Below are 24,005 nucleotides of genomic sequence, written 5' to 3' on the forward strand. Positions count from 1 at the left end.
CCTTTTCATTATGATATAATATGCCATTGTATGAAACATACAATACCACAATTTATTATCTAGCCTACTGTTAATGGATGTTTAAATTGCTTCCAGTTTGGGGCTATTATGAACTGTGTTGTTATGAACATTCTTGTACGTGTATTCCGGCACATGTAAGTGCATATTCCTATAGTATTTCTTCCAAGGAATGGAACTGCTGGGTCATAGGGTATGTATATCTTCAGCTCTAATAGACAAGGCAATGTTCTCAAAAATCGTTGTACCAATTTATACTCCCACCAGCATGTTATGAGAGTTTCAGTTGATTCGCATGGCATGGTCAGACTTCTAGGCTTTTGCCAATCTAGTGGTGTGTCGTGGTATCTCGTGGTTTCAAATTTGCGTTTCCCTAACTACTAATGAAGTTGAGCATCTTTTTATATAGTTGCTGATCTTTCCTATTTCCTCTTCTGCAAAGTATCTATTCAAGTCAGTTGCCCATTTTTCTATCAGGTGGTGTCTTATTGATTTGTAGGAGTGATTTCCACTTTCTGGATATAATTGATCTTTTCCCATTTTGTGACTTGTATTTTCACTTACCTTATGGGTTTTTTTTTAATCGACTTTATTTTTTAGAACGTTTTAGATTTAAAGAAAAATTGAGAAGATACTACAGAGAGTTCCCATATACCTCACACTCAGCTTTCCCTGTTATTAACAACTTACATTAGTACGGCACACATGTCACAATTAATGAACCAATATTGATACATTATTCTTGACTAGAATCCATACTTTATTCAGATTTCCTTTTTCTGTTGCAGGATCCCGTCCAAGATCCCACATTACATTTAGTTGTCATGTCTACTTAGGCTCCTCTTGGCTGTGACAGTTCCTCAGACTTGCCTTGTTTTTGATGACCCTGATAGTTTTGAGGCACACCGGTCAGATATCTTGTAGGATGTCCCTCAATTGGGAGTTGTCTGATGTTTTTCTCATGATTAGACTGGGGTTATGGATTTGGGGAGGAAGGTCACAGAGATTGAGTGCCATTCTCATCCCATCATGTCAAGAGTATGTACTGTCAACATGGTTTGTCACTGTGGATGTTGACCTTGATCACCAGGCTGCAGCAGTGTTTGTCAGCTTCTCCTCTGTAAAGTTATTCTCTCCTTCTCTCTCACTTTTCCATTCTGTATATTGTGTCTTTTGAAAAGAAATCCTTAATTTTAATTTAGGAGCCCTCCACTGGGCTCCCTGATGGGTGATTTGCAGGGACCAGACCATCTCACAGTGGTCTCTCTGGGATCACTCAGAACTTACTGCTGGAATTAATAAGGGGTGGAGGGGGCAGAGTTGGGGAAGCAAACTATATTACATATTCTTTCAAATCTTCTATCTGGACCTCTCCTTTGGGAACTCAAGAACCAGGAATTTGACATTTTTGTTTTCTGGTTCTTCTCCAAGAGTCCTCCCCTCAGGGCAATGGATGGCTGGAGTCTTGGCTATTTGGCCTGGGAGGAGAGGTGTGGCAAGAGTCGGGGAGGAGGTTCTTTTAGGCTAACACATGGGTCATTACTTCAAATATTATCCTGCCACACACATATCCACCTCGAAATGCTTCAATGGAAAAGTTAACTGCACATCACCGGTTGTTTACTGAGCGCTAAAGATTGAATCAGAAGGGCTGTGTTCATAAAGCAGAACTGCTGACGATTCAGAAGGTGACCTTGAGTACGCATGCCCACCCCCAGGTTTCAATCTCTCAGTCTATGAAACAAGGAGAAAGCTTCCTACCGCGTTTATCCTGCTGCATTTCAAGGCTATAAGGAGCAGCAATGCCCCTTTGAGACCTCAGATGAAAAGGGGTCTTAGGTTTAAAGGACAAGCTGTTCACCCTTAGCTCAAAAATGGATGTTATTTCTCAAGACGTAGAGTATGAAAGATTGTGAGATTTTGAGGTTTTCTTGGGGGGGGGGGGAAGAGGCAGGATTTATTTTATGTTCCAGTCTATTTATAATATTTTTAGTCTACTTCAAATTAATAGAAATAAGAATGTCCTAGAACTCTTTCAAGAACAGAAAAATTCACTCCTTTCCCTGTTTCTTAGGCTGGATGAAATTGCAGGAGTTGTGCTCCACTTTTAGCTGATTATTTAGACAAACGTTTTCAGGGCCTTGGTCTAGAACCTGTTCTACAATACATAGCAAGAGGTACAAAGAATGAAATTTTAGTTGATGTGAAGAGAAATGATTCCATCGTGCTTGAAAATGAATTTTTAAAAAATGATTAAATTCTTATATTGATATCTATTTTTTTCAAGCCAGTCATTTTAGAGTTGTTTTGAACTTAGCTGCTTTAGATAGTTTTGGTAATCTAATAATTTCACATTCCTAATGAAAAAATATCCCTTCCCCCTTCAGATTTCTTTAAAATCACATTTGTGCAAATTCTCCTCCAAAAGAACGCCAATTCGAGAGTCCAAGGGTTTTCTGAAATTGAGCGAGGAAATCCAGATTCCATTCCCTAAACTGAGAGTGGCTTTGGTAAGCGTAGGGGTTCTAGACAGTTCAAACCTGAGTATTTTCCTAGGATACCTGAGAAACTGCTGGGGTCACTGCTTTCAACCCACTCTCCTTTTTTTCTCCCTCTATTAATCCCAAGAAGAAAGTGGAGATTGGAAACTGAGGAAATAGTAGGGCATTTCCCCCCCAACAGTTTCGTCTCGCATTTGTGCACTGAACAGTGCTCAGACACCTTTCAGTGGCTCCCCATTTCCTACCAACTGAAGCGTGGTTCTTTTATGTAACATTCAACATCCTCAATAAACATGTCCCTAATTGAAATTTTTAGCACTTTGTGCCCCTCTTCTTTGGTTAAACTAAACATTTAATGCTTAACCTGATGGGTTTTCTCCCTGTCATAGCTTAGTTTTTGCTACCTGAAAGAACCTCCCCATCTCCTATCCTTGCGTACTGAAACCACATCCATCTTTCAAGGTCATTGGCTGGGACATCGTTTTCTGACCACAGATGATACACTGTCATTTCTTGCTTCATATCATAGGTTTAATAATAATAATAATAAAACCCCGTAAGATGTGAGAAGGGAGGATCCTGGTCAAATTATTATGCCTAGCCTTCGCCTAACACTGAGTGAATGGATGAAGGAAGTAATTAATGTAATTAACTCCTGGTAGATCAGAAAATCTTAGATAGGGTTGCCAGATTTAGCAAATCAAAATGCAGGACGCCCAGTTATATTTGAATTTCAGATAAACAACGGATACTTTTTTTTAGTATAAGTATGTCCCATGGAATATTCACGACATGTTTATGCTAAAAAGTATCGTTGTTTATCTGAAATTCAAACGTAACTGGGCGTCCTGTAGTTTATCTAGCACCCCTACTTGGAGTGCAGGGGTTTCTCGAAGCGCCTGGCTTCCTCCCAGCAGGTGCTCAGCATCTGTGTAATTGTCATAGCGAAACCCAAACCAGCCCTGCAGCTTCCACAGCTGCACCCGTAGCGGGGCGAGGCCACGCGACCGGGACAGACAGACACCCTGGTTGGAGACCGTCGCTCGAGACTGGCGAAAGGGTCCGCACCCGGGAGGCAGCCCCACCCTGTGGGCTCTCTGGACCCCTCGACAGGTTTCGTCATCCCCCCAGCCCCCGACCACCCGCCCTATCCTCCATCCCGTGACCGTTCGTCACGGGCCAGGACAGGAACTCCCCGGCTCTTTGATCGCTGCCTGCCATTGGCAGGGCCTTCCATCCATCACGTTAGGCCCCGCCCATGACGCTAACGTTTCCCGGGCTTCGTCTCTTCCGCAGGCCGCGGCGTAGCTGGCGATTGGTGGAGAAGGCTGCAGCCGTCCCAGAGGAGGCGAGGACGGGGCGGGCTTAGGGAGTCGGGGCGAGCCCGAGCTCGTCAAGCACTCGTGCGGCGGTGGTCGCTGGCGTCCCGCCGGCCAGCTCTGTGTCGCCCTGCACTGCTGCGGCCGCCGCGGAACCATGGCTGTGCTCGTCGTGCTCTTGTCCTTCTTGGTGGCGGGTAAGGCCCCGGGCCGCGGGACTCGGGGGCGGCCGCGGGTGGGCGGCAGTGGGGCGGATGCCGCAGTGCGGGCAGCTGGCGATGGCCTCGGCCCAGCCGCCTCCTCCTCCGCCTTCTCTCCGGGCCGGCCTGTGGCGGCGCGGCCTGGCGGGCTTGCTGGGGCCGGGCGGGGCTGGGCTGCGTGGGGGCACCTGAGCCGGCCTCCACCCTTTGCCTCTTCAAGAAAGGCGCGTCCGCCTGTCTTGCTCCAGCCTCTTCCGGCTCGGGAGGCGCTTCGGAGGACGGGGATGCATTTCTCAGTCAACTGTTGAACTGCAGCCCTCTGCGAAGAAGTGAAGGCAGACTTCTCAGTTGCCATTAGCTGCTGCTTTTCTTTGCATTTTTCTGGTGTCTTCATTTCTAGCGGTTATCATCAGTAATTGGTGAAATCTTCCCACTCCCCCCAGTGTTTCAGGATACGGAAGTTGGAGGTGGAGTAATTGTTTTTGTATGATTATTTCTCAAGGAGAATTTAAAGTTCCTCTCAGTAGTTTGCAATAGTTCCCAGTTTTAAGGATTTGGAAACTAAGATGTGAGTCACGTTCTTAGGGTCACATGTCAAAAAATGGTAGTTTTCTCCGTGGAACCTAGGTTCCCTAGCATTCAACAAGGGGAATGCAAGTCAGCTCATAATTGGCCTCTTACCGTGCATCATGTAATTCGGTTAATTTTACACCAATCCTTAGAAGAGGATATCACCCTCGTTTTACAGGGTGGTCAAGCCTAGATAAATTACCCAAACAGCACACAAGTAGTAAGCCGCAAAGCTGGAATTGAACTCAGATCAGCTGGTTCCAAAGTGTGGGCCTTTCCCATTATACATGTCGTGGCACAGGTGTGAGAATGTGGGAATGATGGGGGCAGGGACTGGGGGCACAGTGGTGAACAAGAGGCCGAGTTGAGAACAGTTTGGAGGAATGGGTCCCTGTTCCCCAGTGTGTCGATTCAAAACCTAGACGTTAAAAATCTGTAGGACGCCTGTGCCGCTGCTCTGTGAGGTGCCGAGATGCCCCACTTTGGGAATGGTGGTTTAATTCTACATGAAGGTACAGACCTTTGATGTTTTTGAAACCTGCAGGTTTTCTCCATCCTTGGAGGTGCCCAGTGTTGTGTGTTGATGATAGTTACACTTACTTTAATGACCCCCAAATTTTAAGGTTGTGTTGTACCTTTCGTCTCTGGCTCTGTCAAGGTCGTTCTGATCTATCTACTCAATTTCTTTGGGGGAATTTTTTAAGTTTTTAAATTCCGTTTTTGAAATTTAAAGATCTTCCTTTTGATACTGTGATTTAACTGAACATCTCGCTGAAATTCCATGTTTTAATGTTATGATTGATATTATTTTGATTCAGTGAGGTTTAGGGGTTTTTGTTAGGTTTTGGTCTGAGGCAAAATAATTGCTTCTGTATATGGTTTGAACCTGCTTTCCTAACTATAATAGTCTAGTTCATACAGATCAAGAATCTGATCCTGTCAGCTTCTGCACTGCATGGTCTTGTCAGATGAGGTGAAATTACTATTTTCCACAATGACTAAATGTGATTTAATGGAAAACATCTTTAAGAGATCTGACTTCTCTATTTGAGAAAAATATATATAAGTCCTTTACAATGGTGTTACCAAACCAGAGACCAGGGGAAGGGATCTAGGGTTATGAATACCAGGTCATGAGGAGTATTTGAAAAAAATTCAGATGTTTAGCTTGGAGAGAAAAGGCCAAGGGTGAACACATGGAATTTGAAGGGACGTCACGTTGAAGAGGGATTCAGTTTGGTCACTGATGCCCCAGAGGTCAAAAGTAGGACCTGTTTATTTTTTCACTTGTTGATTCCATCCCCATTCATAGATGACAGCATAGTATGGTGGGGAGTTCCCAAAGAGGGGAAGGATTCTTAACCTCTCTCTCAGACTGGGGAGGCGGGGGGAAATTTCCCTCGGCAGGGTGCCTCACCCGCAAATGTGTGAAAGGTTGGGGTGGGAAGAAAAGCACAGAGGTGTGAGAGCAAAAGAGCGAATAGTTTGGTGGAGCTGAAACGCATAGGGGTTAAGTTGGGGAGATCCCAAAAGGAAGGGTGGTGAAGTGCTTCGGGTGTTACATTTTGGATTTTGTTTCAGAGGCTCCGGGCATCGAGTGAAGGTGGTTGAGCTGCAGGGTGAATGTTCAGATCTGTAGTTTGAAAAGGTGCTGGGAAGGCTGGATCTGAGAGTGGCATGACAGGTCATAAGGCGGCCAGTTCTGTCAAGCCTCGGGAGGGCCTGAAGTGGGGAGGGCCTGATGAGGACCCTGGGCATGGAGGGGAAAGGGTTGTGAGATAAGAAGAAGAACAAAAGATGGACAGAATTCATTGGTTGATTAGCTGTGGTGCTGAGGAAGGATTTAAAGATGACTAATTCAAGCAGCTGGGTGGAAGGTGGTGTCATCCTTTGATACAGAGAATGTAGGAGGCGTGTATGGAAAAATGGTGAATTCAGTTCTGAACCTGTTGAGTTTGAAGGACCCGTGGGACTTAGAAGGAAACGCTCAGCTGACTGTGGGGTATGTAGGCCTAAGGTTCAAGGGAAATCTAAGCTGAATATAAAAATCTGGGAGCCATTAGTGTGTTTTTGGTGCTTGCAGTCTTAAGGAGTAGATGGGCTCAGCCAGGGGGAGACTCCATTGTAGAACAGTGTAGAATAGAAAGCAGTGAGGGTCAGAAATGGAGCTGCAGATCTCCAAAGTGGAGTGTGCCCAGTGATATTGGGATGCCAGAAGAATGTACTGGAAATTCCATTTGTCTTTTATTTTCTCTCTCTTTCTTTTTTTTTATAGTAATGGTCAGATATTTTTGTAGACTGTCCCTCAATTTGGGCTTGTCTGCTATTTTCTCATGATTAAATTGGGAAGAATACTAAGGTGTGTCATCCTTTTAAAAAATTTCTATTTATTTTGTGTGTTCTGTAATATGAATATATATTTTATACTAGAAATGTATACTTTATAAGTAAATATATGTATATTGGGAATACTTTCAAACTTTATACTGAAAGGGTTGAAATCTCAAAAGTTTGGACGTCACTGCTTTAAAGGATGGGAAGGGGAAGAAACTGAGGAGAAAAGTAGCCGGAGGGATTGGAAGGAAAACCAGGGGCCCGGGCTTATGGAGGCCAAGGCAGGAGAGTTTCAAGGAAGGGGTTGTCAGTATCAGTTGCTTTGGGAAGTTACATACATTGAGGGCTGAAAATTGTCTTTGGGATTTGGTGAGTCATTTCAGTGGCATGGTGGGGTCAGAAGCTGTGGGTTAGGTAGCAAACAGGAGGTGAAGAAGTAGCAGAGCCAGTGATGGCTGACAACTCTTCCAGGATTCTTCGTCTGAAGGGAAGCAGAAGTAGGTGGAGGCTGGTAGGACCAAAGGAAGGGTTTTGTGGTTTGGATTTTAGAATGGGAGCACCCTACGCGTATTTTTATGCTGAAGCGAAAGAGCCAGTTGAGAGGGGAAACGGCTAGTGCAACATGTGGCTTCATTCATTCAATCAACACGTATCTATTGAGCACCGGTGTGCCAGGCACCGTTTTCAGCCCTGGGGATATTGTGTGAACAAGACAGACTGAAGCCTCTGCCCTCGTGGAGCTCTTTTGTACAGGGCCAGCTTCGTATGCCCCAAACCATATAGCCACCTAACTCCTGATAACATCCTCTCTTCCAGAATACAGACTTAATAAACCCTGAATGAATAATTCAGTAGGTGAATGAATGAAGGTCCCTTGAAGGCTGAACCGTGGGATATTTTCAACCGGAGGAGGGGCATCCCTGCCAGCACCTGGAAGGAGAGGAGATAAGGATAGGGGCTTGTGCAGATAAACTTGTGATGGGGAGAGGAAGCAGGAAGCTGGAGGAATTCCTGTGCTTTCTCTTGAAGCTGGAGATGAGGTTATCTGGTGAGACTGAGTTGGGAGTGATAAAACTGGAAGTTGAGAGAAGTTGGGAAGCCAACTTCTTAAACTTTTTAAAGGGTTAGAATGTTGGGACAATGGAGATGATTGCTGGCAAACGTGGCGCTGAGGTGGCATCCCCATTCACTGGTCACATTCAGGTAGAGGATGGGTGACTTTCTTTCAGGTATCCCGGAGATGCCTGCGTGAAGCAGCAGTTTCTCAGTATAGGAGTCCTTGTAAGGTTTTCTGAAGCTCTAGGCTGCTGAAGGACTGTTGTACAGGTGTGGAAGTGGATTCTAACTATAAAGTTGAGGCAAAGTAATTTAGTAGAGCTCTGCTGGGGTCGAGTGAGTAGGGCTGCATCTCAAACAAGGCAATCTCCAGATCCAGATATTGTTCTTTAAGTGTGTATGGTATTCAGAAAGTATGCCTTCCTTGCTGCCCCATTTTCCTTAGAGTTTGCAGTTAACTACTACTTCAGCGAAGCAAGATGTCTGTCATTTACAAACTGCCATTCCATCCTGCTAATTTTTGTCTGCCTTCGGGTAGAGCAGTTTGGAAATTCCTGCTCTAGTGGCTGTGCTGAATGAAACTCGTAACTCTTCATGTTGTATCAGCACCATCTGAGGCCTTTTATTTACTGTCAATACTGCAACACCAAAACATTTACTGTTGCTTCCAACGTTATTCCCATAGCCTGTAAGTGGTACTTTCCTTAGGTCAAGAGAGGAACAGTGATGCTTTGTTAAAGTCTAATTTTCCTGTACTAGGCATGACCAAGATTTGTTTTGGACTTGGAACTAATCTTTTCATAGGAACTCGAAAGTTTCCATTAGTTACTTGTCCTTGTGTAATCTAGACATCATTGGGTTAACTCACGATGGGTGAAGAAGCAAGATACCTACCTCATCCTTAGCCTTGGAGGGCCTATAACATAGTCCCTTGATTCTCATTCTCACCTCTTAATCCCAGGCCCCATACCCCTAGACTAGTTGATTTTATTATTACAGAATACCTTTTCTCAGCCTCTTGATATGTGCCTTGGAAAAACTATGTCCTGGACTTTGTTTCTAGAGTCTGAAGTATTTTACATTCTGACTGGTAACGTGGACCCCCCATTTGACAGTACTCATTTCAATAGCTTTGCCTGTGGGACATAAGGGAAGCTATGATCTATCCTAAGATATACTAACCTGCTGAAGTTTTGGCGTGATATACTAGGAATTTTATGAATTTGCATTTTCAAGAGAGGATCGATGGTAGAAATATTTATTTGTTTATTTATGGCTGTGTTGGGTCTTCGTGGCTGTGCGCGGGCTTTCTCTAGTTGCGGTGAGTGGGGTCTACTCCTCGTTGTGGTGTGTGGGCTTCTCGATGCAGTGGCTTCTCTTGTTGCGGAGCACGGGCTCTAGGCACGCAGGCTCCAGCAGTTGTGGCACGTGGGCTCAGTAGTTGTGGCTCGTGGGCTCTAGAGCGCAGGCTCAGTCGCTCCACGGCATGTGGGATCCTCCTGGACCAGGGCTCAAGCCCGTGTCCCCTGCATTGGCAGGCGGATTCCTAACCACTGAGCCATCGGGGAAGCCCTCGATGGTAGAAATAATTTACAGATTTCAAGTTTCTTTTCTTCCTTTCTGGTCTGGGCCAAGGTTTTGGTTTTGGTTCTTTAAAAATGTGGAGAAATGCTGCTGATTTCTAATTCTTGCCAAATTGCCACATGCCCCTGTTTAAGGGCCATCTGTAGGAAGGCACCTAGATCATTAGGAGAATCTTGTTTCATAGTTGTAACTTTGTTACAGCAGAATGTATGGACTTAAATTCTTACAGTGATACTTTGAAAAAGAATTTGTTGATGTTTAGGTTTTAGCATTTTGTCCAATCAAAATTTAGTATGCTAAAGTCAATGGAGAATGGGAAAGTATGTATTATATTTAATAATTTTCAATGTGGGTACAAAAGATTTATGATGGTGATCATTTATTAATCTGTTTTCCTTTCAGGTGTCTTAGGGAACGAGTTCAGTATATTAAGATCACCAGGGTCTGTTGTTTTCCGGGATGGAAATTGGCCCATACCAGGAGAGCGAATCCCAGACGTGGCTGCATTGTCCATGGGCTTCTCTGTGAAAGAAGTATGTGTATTTAAAAAAAATATTTGGAGCTGCTTGTGCAAGCATTTTTGTTGATTTCTGCTAATATGCCAGGAAAGCAACGGGCAAACATAGGTCCAGGTCACAAAAGGAAAAAGCTTATTTGTAGTCAGGGAGATTTTGGATAAGTGTTCAGAGCTCGGTTATGAAAACAAATCATTATAAAAGATTAACCATGTAATCGTTTATTCATAGTAGTGACGTTCTTTGTTATATAAGAGAATGCATCTGTCCTACTATTAATAGGATGTATAATTTTATTGTGTTTCCCAGTACCCGTGATAGGTTTGTGTCTTGGTTCAGGCTGCTGTTACAAAGTACCATAGACTGGCTGCTTTATAAACATTTATTTCTCACAGTTCCAGGGGCTGGAAGTCTGCCATCAGGGTGCCAGCATGGTAGGGTTCTGGTGAAGGCCCTCTCTGGGTTGCAGACTGCCAACTTCTTGTCGTACCCTCACATGGTGGAGAGAGCCGGAGAGAGCCCTCTGGGGTCCCCTCTATAAGGGCGCTCTAAGCTCATTCACGAGGATTCCGTCCTCATAATGTAGTTACCTCCCTAAGGCCCCTACTCCTAATACCGTCATACTGGAGGGATTAGGATTTTGCAATATGAATTTTGAGGAGACACGTACATTCAGTCCACTGCAATTTTTTATGAATGATAAAATGTATATGCATCTTACCTGAATTTAGGAAAATAGTGTGGTCAGTAGCCATAACCTTTTGTAATAACTGGCTGCTTACATGATTGTTGCGTAGGGGGCCTAGGTCCCGTCAGTATGAAACATTTTATAAAGCTCAGGGCTGGAAGAGAGGAGATGGAGTTCGCTCTATCTTCCTGTCTCCTCCCACTTTAAACTTCGGTGCTTTTGAGGTGGTCTCTAGATGTCATCAGTCACTCAAAGGAACATTCCTCCTAGGTCCTGAGTGCCCTTGAAACCAGAAGCAATGCATGGGAGCTGCCTCTGCTGGGCCTTTGGGTGGAGCCCCCGCGTTCCTTGCGTGAACCTGATGGGTTGTTTACATTTAAGGATGAAATTTGTACCTAGTTCTTTACAAACTTAATTTTGACTACAAATGGCTGTCAAAGTAACCTTTAGAAATAATTACTAATCAACTACTGAGAGTTACTTTCAGCAGGAATTTTATTTATAAAGCACTTAGTCTAAAGAGAATGTTGTAATGGTAGCCTTGCTGTGTCACTGTGAAAGAAAAGTGATGCTGTAGGTAAGGGCAAAGAATGATGTGAGGGAAGAAAATGTCCATGGTTATATGGAAAAGAGAATGTTTTGTAATCTGGAATTTGAAAAGTACCTACATTTTGTTTATTTGCCTGCTTTTTTCCACAGAAGGTTTGAGATGACTTACTATTAGACTTTATTGTTTCAAGTCTGTAGAAGTTTAAGAAAACGAAATCAGCATCCTCAATTAGGAGATTGCAACTACTGCTTTAAATAAGACATTTGCTGTCCGTGTGAGTTTTCATTGCCAGTGTCATCCCAGTACCCCGTAATTCTGCTTGTTAGATGTTATTAGGGAAATGGTTTCCTGAGTTGATAATTGGGACAGTTTCACACTTTTCAATGTGTAGGACCTTTCTTGGCCGGGACTCGCAGTGGGTAACCTATTCCACCGTCCTCGGGCTACCGTTATGGTGATGGTGAAGGGAGTGGACAAGCTTGCTCTACCCCCAGGCAGTGTCATTTCGTACCCTTTGGAAAATGTGAGTATTTATTATAAAGAATTAAAGGGATGCATTTAAAATTTTGTTTTGTCAGCTGTCATTATGGATTGTGTTCTAAGCACTCGTTTTTTTTTTTAATGCACTGATAGTTTTTTTTTAATTATATGATGGTTGTAAATTTATTGAGACTTGGCTGTTTGCCATGGATGAGAATACTTTCTAAGGTAACAGGTAGAGAAATTGGCCTGCTCTCAGAATAGTCAGAGGCTCAAAAAAGAGAAACCAGTTGAGGGTGTAACCTGCTGACATTTTCTAGGGCATTATTTTGTCACCTTCCCTTCAGAATTTTATCATTTTTGTGTAAGAAGGAGACTGGAGGCAGTTTTGCTGGCTCACTTATCCCTTCACTGGCCTTTCAGGCAATAATGGCTGACTGAGCTGTTGTGAGAGGCCGTCCTTCTACTGTAAGCATATAGAAGTCACCAAACATCTTTACATGTATCACTAAACTCGAAAGCAAGCAAGGGGTACACACAGGTGCCAGATATGAATAGAGAATTCAAAAGCCACAGTGGTGAGCAGGAGCTGAAGGTGAAATTGTGTTCCCTACAGAAAGCCTGGGGCTATAAAATGCTGTCTTGTTCTCTTGAAAGGAGGACTATTAAAACCCCAGCTGCCCCAGGGCTACCATGAAGGAGCTGGGTTGCCACCCTTAGCTATGGGGCCCAAAGAGCCCCCCTAAGAGAAATCGGAACTATGGGCTTGTGCTGTGCAGTCACATGCTCCAGATTCACACAGTCCACCCCACACAGACACCTCCCCAGCCCAGGGCTCCTCGGTAAAAAAGAATCGAAGAGGAGTTGAATTTACCAAACACTTGAAGGAAAAAAACGCCATGAGAAAGTCAGCAGGTGCGACAAACAGAATTCATCCCCCTAGAACTACTGCAGATAACAGACCAGCCTCAAAAAGAGATTTAAAAATACATACATTAAAATTGTGAAAGAGTTAAAGGAAGGGATAGAAACCAGAGGCAGTTAAAAGATATTTTTGATATGTGGTGCTTTCATTTTCACTTAAAAATATTTTGTAATTTATACTGATATACTGATTTCTTTAACCCATGAGTTATTTAGAAGTGTTGTAACATATGGGTTCTTTCAAAATAAGTTTTGATTTTTCAGTTTCTAATTTCACTGCATTGTGACACTGGTCTATATGATGTTGATTTTGGTGGTGGGGCATGTTTCACACTTTTCCTGTGGTCTAGTATAGATTATCTCCAAGCACACATGACATGCTTACAAAAAATGACCATGTACTAGGCCACAAGGCAAATCTCAATGGATAATAATCAGTATCATATAAACCACCCTCTCTGACCACAATGCAGTTAAATCTGAATACAGTAACAAATGATACCTTAAAAAATGCTTGGAAATGGTAGAAACAAACACAAGAACGACTCCTCAGGTTTAGAGCACACTGAGGTAGACTAAAGCCAAATCAGCACCTAAATATAGTGAAATTGAAGAACTGTCAAGGACGTAGACGCTAATAATCTTGCCAGAGAGAAAAGACGCTGTCATGACAAAGGAATGAGAGCAAAATGGTAGCAGATTTCTCATCATTGCCATTAGGGACCAGAAGCGCAAGAAAGGAAAAGCAGGAATTGCATAGTATGAAGCTAGGCTGAGAATATTGTTTAAGTAGTTATAATAAAATGATACAGAAATGAAAATTATAACTATTGGGAGGGTGGAGAGAGAGAGTGCTTGTAAGGGGATAGGGCTGTGGTTGGTAATGTGGGAGAGCTAGATCCTCATTTTCTATAATGGGCGATAAATACATAATGCCTAAAATTAAAAAATCAAGATGGAGTAGTATAAACATTTAGAGGTGGTGGTAAAAAGAAAAGGAAACAAAAGATTTGAAGGTGAGTGCTATAAATAGGTACTAAGGATGTAATGTTCAGTCAGCACGACGACTGTAGTTAACACTGCTGTGTGATACATGTGAAAGTTGTCAAGAGGGTAAATTCTAAGTTATCACAAGGAAAAAAATTTTTTTTGCTTTCTCTTTTTTTTGTATCTATATGAGATGATGGATGTTCACTAAACTTATTGCAGTAATCATTTCACAGTATATGTAAGTCAAACCATCATGTTGTATACCTTAAAACTTACACAGTGATGTATGTTAACGGTATCTCAATAAAACTGGAAAAACTAACTCGAAGTGAGGAAGAAAAAAGATGGGGGAGGAAAGAAAGTACCTCATAGAAATACGAAATGGATGCGCAAACTTATCTTCCATAGAAAGTCTTAGATAATTGTCTCTTTAAACCGCATGTATATATATAACTCTTAAAAATTAATTTTTAAAAAGCCAACAAGAAAAGATAGCTGGAATAGACACAGTCCTAAATAATTCATTGGTTGAGGAGAAAATTATGGTGGAAGTGTTGAAATTATTTGGAACTGAATATCACAAATGTGCCATATATTTAAAAATTGTGGGGCACAGCTAAAGTGGTAAGAAGCAGGAAAATTTATAACCCTACAGGCACATGTTAGATAATTTAAAAGATTGGAAATTAATGAGCTAAAGAAACCAGAAGAATTTCAGAGTAAATGGAAGGAAGGGAACAATAAAAATGCAAGACGTGAAAAAGATACTTTTAGTCTTCGCAAAGATTATTAAGTAGCTTGTTATGTGATTTCTGTGAAAATCACTGTAGAAGATCTCTTTTAAAACCGTATATATGGGGGCTTCCCTGGTGGCGCAGTGGTTGAGAGTCTGCCTGCTGATGCAGGGGACACAGGTTCGTGCCCCAGTCCGGGAGGATCCCACATGCCGCAGAGCGGCTGGGCCTGTGAGCCATGGCCGCTGAGCCTGCGCTCCGCAGCGGGAGAGGCCACAGCGGTGAGAGGCCTGCGTACCGCAAAAAGGGGAAACAAAACAAAACAAAATGTATATATGGGACGTCCCTGGTCCAGTGGTTAAGACGCCGCGCTTCCACTGCAGGGGGCACAGGTTCCATCCGTGGTCAGGAAACTACGATCCCATAGGCCACACAGCACAGCCAAAAAATAAAGTATATTAAAAATCCAACATGCCATTAAGATTTTCATTAGCCTACAATCCAAAACTAAACATTTAAAAAGAGGTCATGTTATTGCTTGACCCTGACTGACTGCTTCTAATCCTTTTAGTGGCAGTAGGTGGAAAGAGATAAAGCTCTGAGGAAAAATCACCCCCCCAAAAAAAAAGCCTTAGAATTCCACTAAAGCTTCTATTTGATTAGCTAGCTGTTATCATTAGATTTTCAAGTCCTGTAGATACAGAATTTACATTTTTCCCAGGACAAACGTGTATCCTTATAATGTAGTAGAAGAAAACAGTCATGGGATTTTAAGCGTGACCTTTTTTCCTTTTATAGTATAGCAGTCTATATAATTTTTTCTTTTCCTTCACAGTTTGGCGCTCACCTGACTCAGTAGCTTCTCCAATTTGATTGCTAGGGACACGTTACCTTTAATCTTCAACTTTCCTGCTGTGTGTGCCACTGAGGTGAAACGAGGCTGGAGAGTTTGTTACATGTTCTCGTATTCCTTCCAAAGCCCAAGGAAGTGAAGTGTGTGCTTGCAAAAGGAGGAGCGCTTGTGGCTGACTCAGGGAGCTTGTAACAGGATGCTTTTGCAAGCTGGAACTCTTCCCCTTCTTCAGTTACTCATTAACTTATTTTAAGAGAATTTGGGGAAGAGTTAATATGCATCTTGTGTAAGAGTAAAAATAGATTACACTTCACGTTTATTAATCACATTTATTTCTGCCTGGCCCACGTTAACGAGCTACTTATACACATGAACCTTTTAATAATAGTAAAGGGAATTACTGGGGGGAAAAATCACTGTACGAAATCTCCATTAAAACAAAAACATTACTACTGTACTGCTTGTTGTAATAATATTAAGAATAAAATAAGTTTTTGAGGGGAAAATTACCATAATTTGTTTTAAAAAATAATGTGGGGCAAAAACAGGTCTATGGGAATAGACGTCAGAATTTTGGTTACCCCTGGGGGTGGAGGGAGTGGGGAGAGAGGCTTGTAGGGCGCTGATGTTTTGTTTTGCTCTGGTTGGCTTATATGAGCATATCCATGTGTAAATATTCCTTGAGCTTTGACTCCAAGACCTGTGCACCATATTATGTGTATGTTTCACTTTAATAATAAATTCACGGAAAAAAGTACATTTTTATCACAATTAGCTATTTCGGTTTATTAATATCATGTGTTCCCAAGATAAATTTCACATTCAGAATTCTTGTGACATACTTTATGCCTTGCCTGACTGAGTCTTCAGTCTATCTGAAGACCAAACCCTACATCTTATAAACATTTTTAAAATTCTGAAATGAAAAATGGTCTCTTTCAATTATATTCAAGTCTTCAAATTCTTTTGACCTTCTCTTAAATGCAAGTTAATACATTATCATTATTGTAGAATATACATTCATTGTGGCACGTTTTATCAATATTGAAACCAGATGTATTGCTGCTTAAAATACCTGAATGACCACCAGAAAATGGTCGTTTGTGGAAGGTAATGTTTTGTCCTTTATTTTGCACGTTTTTTCTCATATAGGCACATTTGGAGACACAAACTCATTGGCCCACTAGGGGGCTGTTTAATCATCTTGTGCCCTCAAAAGGGCTCTTTGTGTTTGGATATGATTTTTTGATTTCCATAGAAAATGCTGGTACATTTTTTTTAAGGCTCTTTTTTTTAATACTATGTAAATGATTTTTCTTCCCATTTTGGTTCTGATAATAATTAAGATCTCACTATTAAATTTCAGGCAGTTCCTTTTAGTCTTGACAGCGTTGCAAATTCCATTCACTCCTTATTTTCTGAAGAAACTCCTGTAGTTTTACAGTTGGCTCCCAGTGAGGAAGTAAGTGTGATACAGTTTTTATTTTAAATGCTTTAAAAAATAAGCTTTCTTTATTTAATGAAAATTTATGAAAAATGCTGACAGACCTCTGTATATTGGAATTATTCTGTAGAATGTAACAAAATTTTTGGATTCTTGCAGAGAGTGTACATGGTGGGGAAGGCAAACTCGGTTTTTGAAGATCTCTCAGTAACACTAAGACAGCTCCGCAATCGACTGTTTCAAGAAAACTCTGTTCTCAGTTCACTTCCCCTCAATTCTCTGAGTAGGAACAATGAAGTAAGTAGTACAGTTATTGAATGAATAAATGAACATCATTAGTAATTTCCCATTTCTTATGCTCCTGACTTTAGAGCAAACTTGACCTTTTAGAAAATGAAAAGTTTTGCAAGTTTATTGCTTGGAGTAGATTCTTTTTTCCTTTAGTGTAATTTTTAAAAAATGAATCTCATGAATGAATTGACTCTGAGCTGATCTGTAGTAATAAATAGCACTACATTCTAGCGCAAGGGTTGCCACCAATTGATCCTGACAGGCCAGAAATCACAGTAACTAGTTGGTAGAGCTGTGTGGACCTGGTAATGTGGGAGCCATTATTCACTGCCACTTTTGATGTGTTGCCTCATTTTTCTAATTCATTCTTGACTGTACAGTGGAGGGCACCACCCTTACTTTTGACTCCTGTATGCCAGCTTCACCACCTGTTCATGCACCCTCTTAACCACATGGCGTGCCGCCTTTGTGGTAGCCTCCCTTCTTCACCTACTCTGGATGACCAGGACCACCATCTTTTATTCTTCAAGGGATGTGAGCAAAGTAGGCTATTGGCAGGACCTCGTTGCAGTGCACCAGAATGTTCTGATGCCCTGAGGGAAAACCAGTTTAGAGTTTAGATGCTTTATCACAGCTTTATCAAAAATAAAGCTGTTGGGCTTCCCTGGTGGCGCAGTGGTTGGGAGTCCGCCTGCCGATGCAGGGGACACGGGTTCGTGCCCCGGTCCGGGAAGATCCCACATGCCGCGGAGCGGCTGGGCCCGTGAGCCATGGCCGCTGAGCCTGCACGTCCGGATCCTGTGCTCCGCAACGGGAGAGGCCACAACAGTGAGAGGCCGGCGTACCGCAAAAAAATAAATAAAATAAAATAAAATAATGCTCATTTCTTTTTGCTCTCTGCAGGTTGATCTGCTTTTTCTTTCTGAACTGCAAGTGCTACATGATATTTCAAGTCTGGTAAGTAGGCTTCTCTAATTTTTCAGTTCCATTTATTCTGGTTCCGGAAGACATTTCTAGAGAGTCCTTGAATGATAGTGAAACCAGTCAAAAAGTTTATGTGCCCTAGATTTATGATTCCATGAAAGTTGAGAAATCAGCGGTGGTGTTGGGAAGTTTGAACTCATCTCATGTTAACAAATTACTTTGCATTTCTACCTTTAGGAGGGATAGTATTAATATATCTTCCAAGAACACAGGCTTCTGACCTGTTGATTTCTTGTCAGACATCAAGACTTAAACAGTTTGGACTAATAATGCAGTCGACCAAGTCAGGAAAGGAATATATATGCCTGTAGTGTGTGTGTATGTATGTATATATATATATATATATATATATATATATATATATATATATATTTGGTGATTTTGGTGAATGACTTTTTTAAAAAAAACCCTCCTATGATGAAATAGAAAATCTTACCCGTGTGCCGTCTTCTGAAGTTGTTGCCCAAAGTCTCAGTGGGGTTGGTTTGGGGAGTGTGGAAGTGTAGTGCTGGTGGTGTGGGAGGTGACTGCTCTGTGAGCACTGATGGCTCGTCTCTTCTGGGATCAGTCTGGTCCAACCATCTGCTCTCTCATACCCTGGCCTGTACCTGAGGTTTTTAAACTAAGAAATTTTTAATTTTTAAAAGAGCTTTTATTATATAACTGCTCCTAAAGATGAGATTTGTGTTGGATTTGTTTTATCAGAAACTCCCATTTAAACCAGTTCTGTTTGCCACCATAAACCAGTTCTGTTTGCCACCGTTCTAGACTATTGTGGTACCCTGGGGTGTTTCTGCCTAGTTTAGTTAGGTGTAAAACTCCAACTGGCTGTGTTTGACAATACTTCATCTATTTCCTTTTGTTCTCCTAAGTTGTCTCGACATAAGCATCTAGCCAAGGATCATTCTCCTGATTTATACTCACTGGAGCTGGCAGGTTTGGACGAAATTGGGAAACGTTACGGGGAAGACTCTGAACAATTTAGAGATGCTTCTAAGATCCTTGTTGATGCTCTACAAAAGGTAAACCATCAGTGAATGGGGTGTGAGCAGTTAGAGCATTTGACTTTTAGGGAAAAATCTGCTTAGTGAAATTATTGATTGAAGTCTTTTTACTCACCTTCTTTGAGGGGCCCTCTAATTTCAGTGACCGAGGATGGAGTAGGTCACAGGTGTATGTTGGGATGTCTGTCTTTTGTCTTTTTTTTGGCCTTGCCGAGCGGCTTGCAGGATCTTAGTTCCTCGACCAGGGACCGAACCCGGGCCCCGGCAGTGAAAGTGCCAAGTCCTAACCACTGGACCACCAGGGAAATCCCAGGGATGTCTCTGGTAAAATATATCTAACATAAATTTACCATTTAACCATTTCTAAGTATATACAGCTCTGTGGCACTAAGTACATTCACATTGTTGGGCAACTGTACCACCATCCATCGCCAGAACTTTCAGCTTCCCTGAAACTCTGTCCCCGTTAATCCCTATGAAATAACCGAAGGAGAACACTTAGCACAGTACCAGACATTTAGCAGATACTAGTAAATGCTAGTTTTCTCCTGCCCTTGACGTTACTCACCTGCAGCTCTTCAGTGAGGCTTCATAGTTAAATCTTTGTAGATGTTTGCGATCAACCAGAGACAACAAAGATTTCATTTTTCCTACTTCCCTGCCCCCAACTTATACACCAACAAATTCAGTGACTACTCCTTTCTGGAAGTAATTTTATTTTGAACGTTTATATGTTGAATCTTAACACTTTTCTGAATATTTAAACCTTTAAGACTTGCCTATTTTAAGACACACTGTATTTCATGAGCCAGTAGGTAATTGTATTTTTTCTCGTAGTGCACAGAAGCTTTACAAAAATTTTAAATAAGTATGTGTTTTGAGATTCATAGTAACGTCAATAACTCTTCAGTTTGCAGATGACATGTACAATCTCTACGGTGGGAATGCAGTGGTAGAGTTAGTGACTGTCAGATCGTTCGACACATCCCTTGCGAGGAAGACTAGGACTATCCTCGAGGCAAAACAAGCGGTGAGTACGTTTTTAGATTAACTCTAAAAACCCCACTAAATCCTGTATCACTCGTGGGCAGTATGAATGAGCAGTCAGTAAATCGTAGGTTTCTTATTCACGTAGTTATTCACGTAGGTATGTGTGTTTTGCCAGTGATGCTCAGTTCTTTGGGGTTGTAATCAGATAATGCAAGACTTTGTTAGGGATAAAAGCAAATGTGTCAGAGCCCATAAGGTAATTCAAATATGGGTATTACAAGGAGACCTCAGAAGTTAACATGAGGGAGTGGTGTGGCGCTCTCAACTTGTGGAGTCTGCTTTTCTCAGAGGTACATTGTCTTTGTGGTACAGTCTCCCATTTTCCGGCTACGTACACTCTCTATTAATACAATTTTGACCTGGATCTTGCTTTGATTTTTAAGCATTTAGAGGACATAGGCAAGGGTGCCAGCCCTAGTAAAACAAGCGTGTGTGTGCGCACGGCCAAGAACATTACTTACAGCTGGCTTCATCTCAGAGCAGGCGGATTCCCAGTCGTTTATGGACGCTCTCTTTGGGTCCATTTTGTAGCCCGCACTCTCCTCTGTTTTACCAATCGCTGTGTGGGACTTAGAGGGAGATGCTCAAAAGTAATGAGTGTGTTCAAGATAATCTAGATGTGACTGGTTTGCGATTGTTTCGGAGTGGAAAGACCTCTGTTTAAGACAGCATGGCAGGCTAGACAAACCGAAATTTTCCGACTACAGAGCTAGAAATAGAAATAGTGGATAAAAAGTAAGCCACCCTCTTGAATGCACAGTTTAACTCTCAAAAAAGTAAGGGAAACTCTTAAGGAGCAACTAAGAAAGGGAACTGGAGAACTGTGTTAGGCTGTCCTGGGAACATTTCCAGTTGGGTTACTGAGCAACTGGGCTCTCTGTGGGGAGTTGGAACTGACGCCTCCCCGTGAAGCTGGGACCCTGATGGGACCCTGAAAGGGCTGTGCCCGCAGTGAGGGCAGACTAGAAAACAGCCTGCCTGCCAGCAGAAGGAGACAGGAAGGCAGCTTGGGGGCTGTGCAGTCGGGGTATGTGCTGGGGGTGGAATGTCTCCTAGGGAATCCTTAACCACAGGGCCACCTTTATGTGGGTTTGAGGCTCAAATTTATACTATCCGCAAGTTCTAGGAAGCCCCAGGCCAAGAAACTGACACAAACCTCAGCCCCAGGCTGGTAAGACCGGTGGCCTCCAGCAGAAGCAAATGTAAAGCCTCCCTGGCAGGACACACCTTCCACACACAGCATACAAAGTATGTAACATGTAATACTAGTGAAGAATTCTAAAAATTAAACGTTATAAAGCTGAAGAGAATACTTGTTCTTCTGAAGCTCCCTCTTGTCTTATTCCTTTACCCTCCCCATCTAGAGGTAATTGCTCTCCTGAATATTATGTTAACCATTCCCTGGCTTTTTCTTTACAGTTTTAATACATATGTATTTATCCTTAAATAATGTTTGGTTTTGCCTGTCTAGAATCATACTATGTGTATTTTACTCTGAGCAAAGGCTCAGTATTGTTTTTAAGAGCCATGCAAGTTGATAAATACAGCAGTAAAATGACCTGAACTACTCTATGTTCCACTGGATGTGCCACAATTATCCATCCCGTTGATGGATATCCTTGCACATGTCTTGGTACACATCTACATCTACAAGTGTGTTCCCCAGGGCATGAACTGGCTGGATCACAGTATACTTACACTGTCACGTTATCGGCGTTGCAAGCAGTTGGAGCACTATATATACCTCCACCAAACAGTGTGCTTACCTTCTCTGTGAAGGCTCCCCTTCTTGGTTCCTCCTAATATAAAAGGAGCTCTTATGCCACTTATTAATATAGTTTGTTAGATAAATGAATCATAGCTAGCAAACTGGGAGAGTTTCCTAACTTAACATTCTTCCCTCTTGATTTCTTTATCGTAGAAGGACCCATCAAGTACCTATAACCTCGCATATAAGTATAATTTTGAATATCCAGTGGTTTTCAACATGATACTTTGGATAATGATTGCCTTGGCCTTGGCTGTGATTATCACTTCTTACAATATTTGGAACATGGATCCTGGATATGATAGCATCATTTATAGGATGACAAACCAGAAGATTCGAATGGATTGAACTTTCCTTATGCCAACTTAGAAAAGGGGTTTGGAAATTTTCGTTATAATAAATCTTTTAGTGTGTAAAGTAGATAGTATAAAAAAGCAGATTTGTGTTCTCTATTTTGTGTGCCTGTGATGATGCTCTTTTAGAGCGAATTATAGCTGTGTGATATAGATGCTCAAATACTATGATTGATATAACCATTTAATACAATTAATTTCATTCCATTTAATATTTGGAAACATGCACTGAAATAAGTATTTATTTCATATAGGACAGTTTGTGTTGGGAAAATGCACTGAATTTGAAATGCTTAAAATGCTTAACTTACTTCCTTACACAGGACAGGTGAAAGTGATAATTGGACTGTTATATACTATGAACATGAACGTCTTAATGTAAATACCTCTGAAACGAGTAAAGGTTTTTAACTTCAAGCAGCTCTAAACTATGTATGTGCTTATATAGTCACTTAGATTTGGACTTCCATCTGATTGACAGACTATAGCCGTTTTTTAACCTCTTCCGAATGGTCAGCTGTGGATATTAAAGATAGATACTACATTGATGTAACAGGAAGTAGCTTTGTGGAGTTATAGATGCTCGTAATTACACACACAAACATGTGGGGGACATCGTGGGGCATGATTTCAGTAATTTTTCCCCTTTTGTAAGTTACTCTGGTTATTCTCTAGAATGCTAAGTGGAAGTAGATGCTCCCTACTTTTCATGTGGAAGTGGACCAATAATAAAGAGTGGCAAATAAAGTTAATAATGATTCCAAATTTGTGTCATTTCAATATTAGATCTATTTTATATTGTAAAAACCTAACTGAAAAGGGTTTTAATCTAATCAAAATTGGCTGTAATCTAATCAAAATTGGCTGTTTTGTTACACAAACTGTTTATTCTCACTGCCTCCTGAGATTCATTACCAATGTGAGGAAGACATTTCAATTACTATGCTTGTTACTGAATTTATACAGAATATGTGATAAATTCACACTTACTTAGACTTCAGGTAGGGAAGGCTTAAATTTCCTTCCCAGGGGCAGGGCAGCACAACTCTCATACTGAAGTAACTTAGCTACATAATCCTGAAGTTTAAAAATCTAATTGGGTAAGCTATAAGAATTTAAAACGGTATCCCTTAAGCCTTTACCTTATTAGTTCTTTACCTTATTAGTTCTTCATACTCTACAATCAATTAGTTGTAATATTCACCTTTTTGAACCCTACTTGGGTTTAGTATTAGCTCTGTCTGCCTCTTCTTTGCAAAGAACATCAAATCAATAACCTGAGAAGACAGAGTCTATTTAGCTGCGTTTTCTACCACTACTGCAGGCTACCGCTGACAGTTACAGTGTTAAACTTCCATAGAGTGGAGGAAATTTTTGTTTTCTTTTTGCCTCTCACTGAACTATAAATAGTGAAGCTGATAACTCCACAGGAAAGAAAAACTAATGGCCCTAAAATCATTCAAGTGTTCTCCACCACTACCCCCTGCCAGGTTTATGAGGGTGAGGGCATTTTCCGCAAAAACACTCTGACCCCCATGGAACCCAACAGGGCCTATGTCTGGGGAACAGGGATCTACAACGCTGCAGAGCAGTTAAAATTCATTCTTCTTTCACAAGTTTATTATATAAATATTGCCACAGAAGTTAGATTGTTATGATGAAATATGAAGTAAACCAGTGCCTTTGTAATTTAAAACTGATGAGACTAAGTTCTAGGAGAAGAAAAAAAATCAACATGACAGCACTAATCCTTACAGGGTAAATGGCATTAGCACCCTTCCATCTGTGGTAGGCA

The 24,005-nt window shown here is 41.7% G+C and overlaps 1 protein-coding gene across 2 annotated transcripts; it reads left to right on the forward strand.

The window, feature by feature from the left end:
- The first annotated feature begins 3,842 nt into the window (after nucleotides 1-3,842).
- On the forward strand, nucleotides 3,843-22,975 carry ATP6AP2 (ATPase H+ transporting accessory protein 2). Of its 2 annotated transcripts, XM_027091545.1 has the most exons (9): nucleotides 3,843-4,035; nucleotides 9,985-10,115; nucleotides 11,727-11,858; nucleotides 16,683-16,778; nucleotides 16,920-17,057; nucleotides 17,955-18,008; nucleotides 18,908-19,057; nucleotides 19,950-20,069; nucleotides 22,011-22,975. In XM_027091545.1, the coding sequence occupies exons 1-9, from the start codon at nucleotides 3,996-3,998 to the stop codon at nucleotides 22,203-22,205; spliced, it is 1,056 nt and encodes a 351-aa protein (XP_026947346.1). In that variant the 5' UTR covers nucleotides 3,843-3,995; the 3' UTR covers nucleotides 22,206-22,975. The 2 variants fall into 2 exon arrangements, with proteins under 2 accessions (XP_026947346.1, XP_026947347.1); XM_027091546.1 differs by lacking the exon at nucleotides 11,727-11,858 and having other exon boundaries at nucleotides 3,883-4,035.
- Nucleotides 22,976-24,005: the final 1,030 nt, after the last annotated feature.

The sequence above is a fragment of the Aethalodelphis obliquidens genome, unplaced genomic scaffold (genome assembly GCF_003676395.1).
Source record: "Aethalodelphis obliquidens isolate GAN/ISIS:26980383/991018 unplaced genomic scaffold, ASM367639v1 scaffold71, whole genome shotgun sequence".
NCBI lineage: Eukaryota > Metazoa > Chordata > Mammalia > Artiodactyla > Delphinidae > Aethalodelphis > Aethalodelphis obliquidens.

Bases quoted from the DNA above. Each gene is read 5' to 3' on its own strand.
- ATP6AP2 (XM_027091545.1), top strand. From the start codon at position 3,996: ATGGCTGTGCTCGTCGTGCTCTTGTCCTTCTTGGTGGCGG. The intron at 18,009-18,907 runs GTAAGTAGGCTT...TGTTCTCCTAAG, and splicing joins TACATGATATTTCAAGTCTG to TTGTCTCGACATAAGCATCT. The intron at 19,058-19,949 runs GTAAACCATCAG...ATAACTCTTCAG, and splicing joins TTGTTGATGCTCTACAAAAG to TTTGCAGATGACATGTACAA.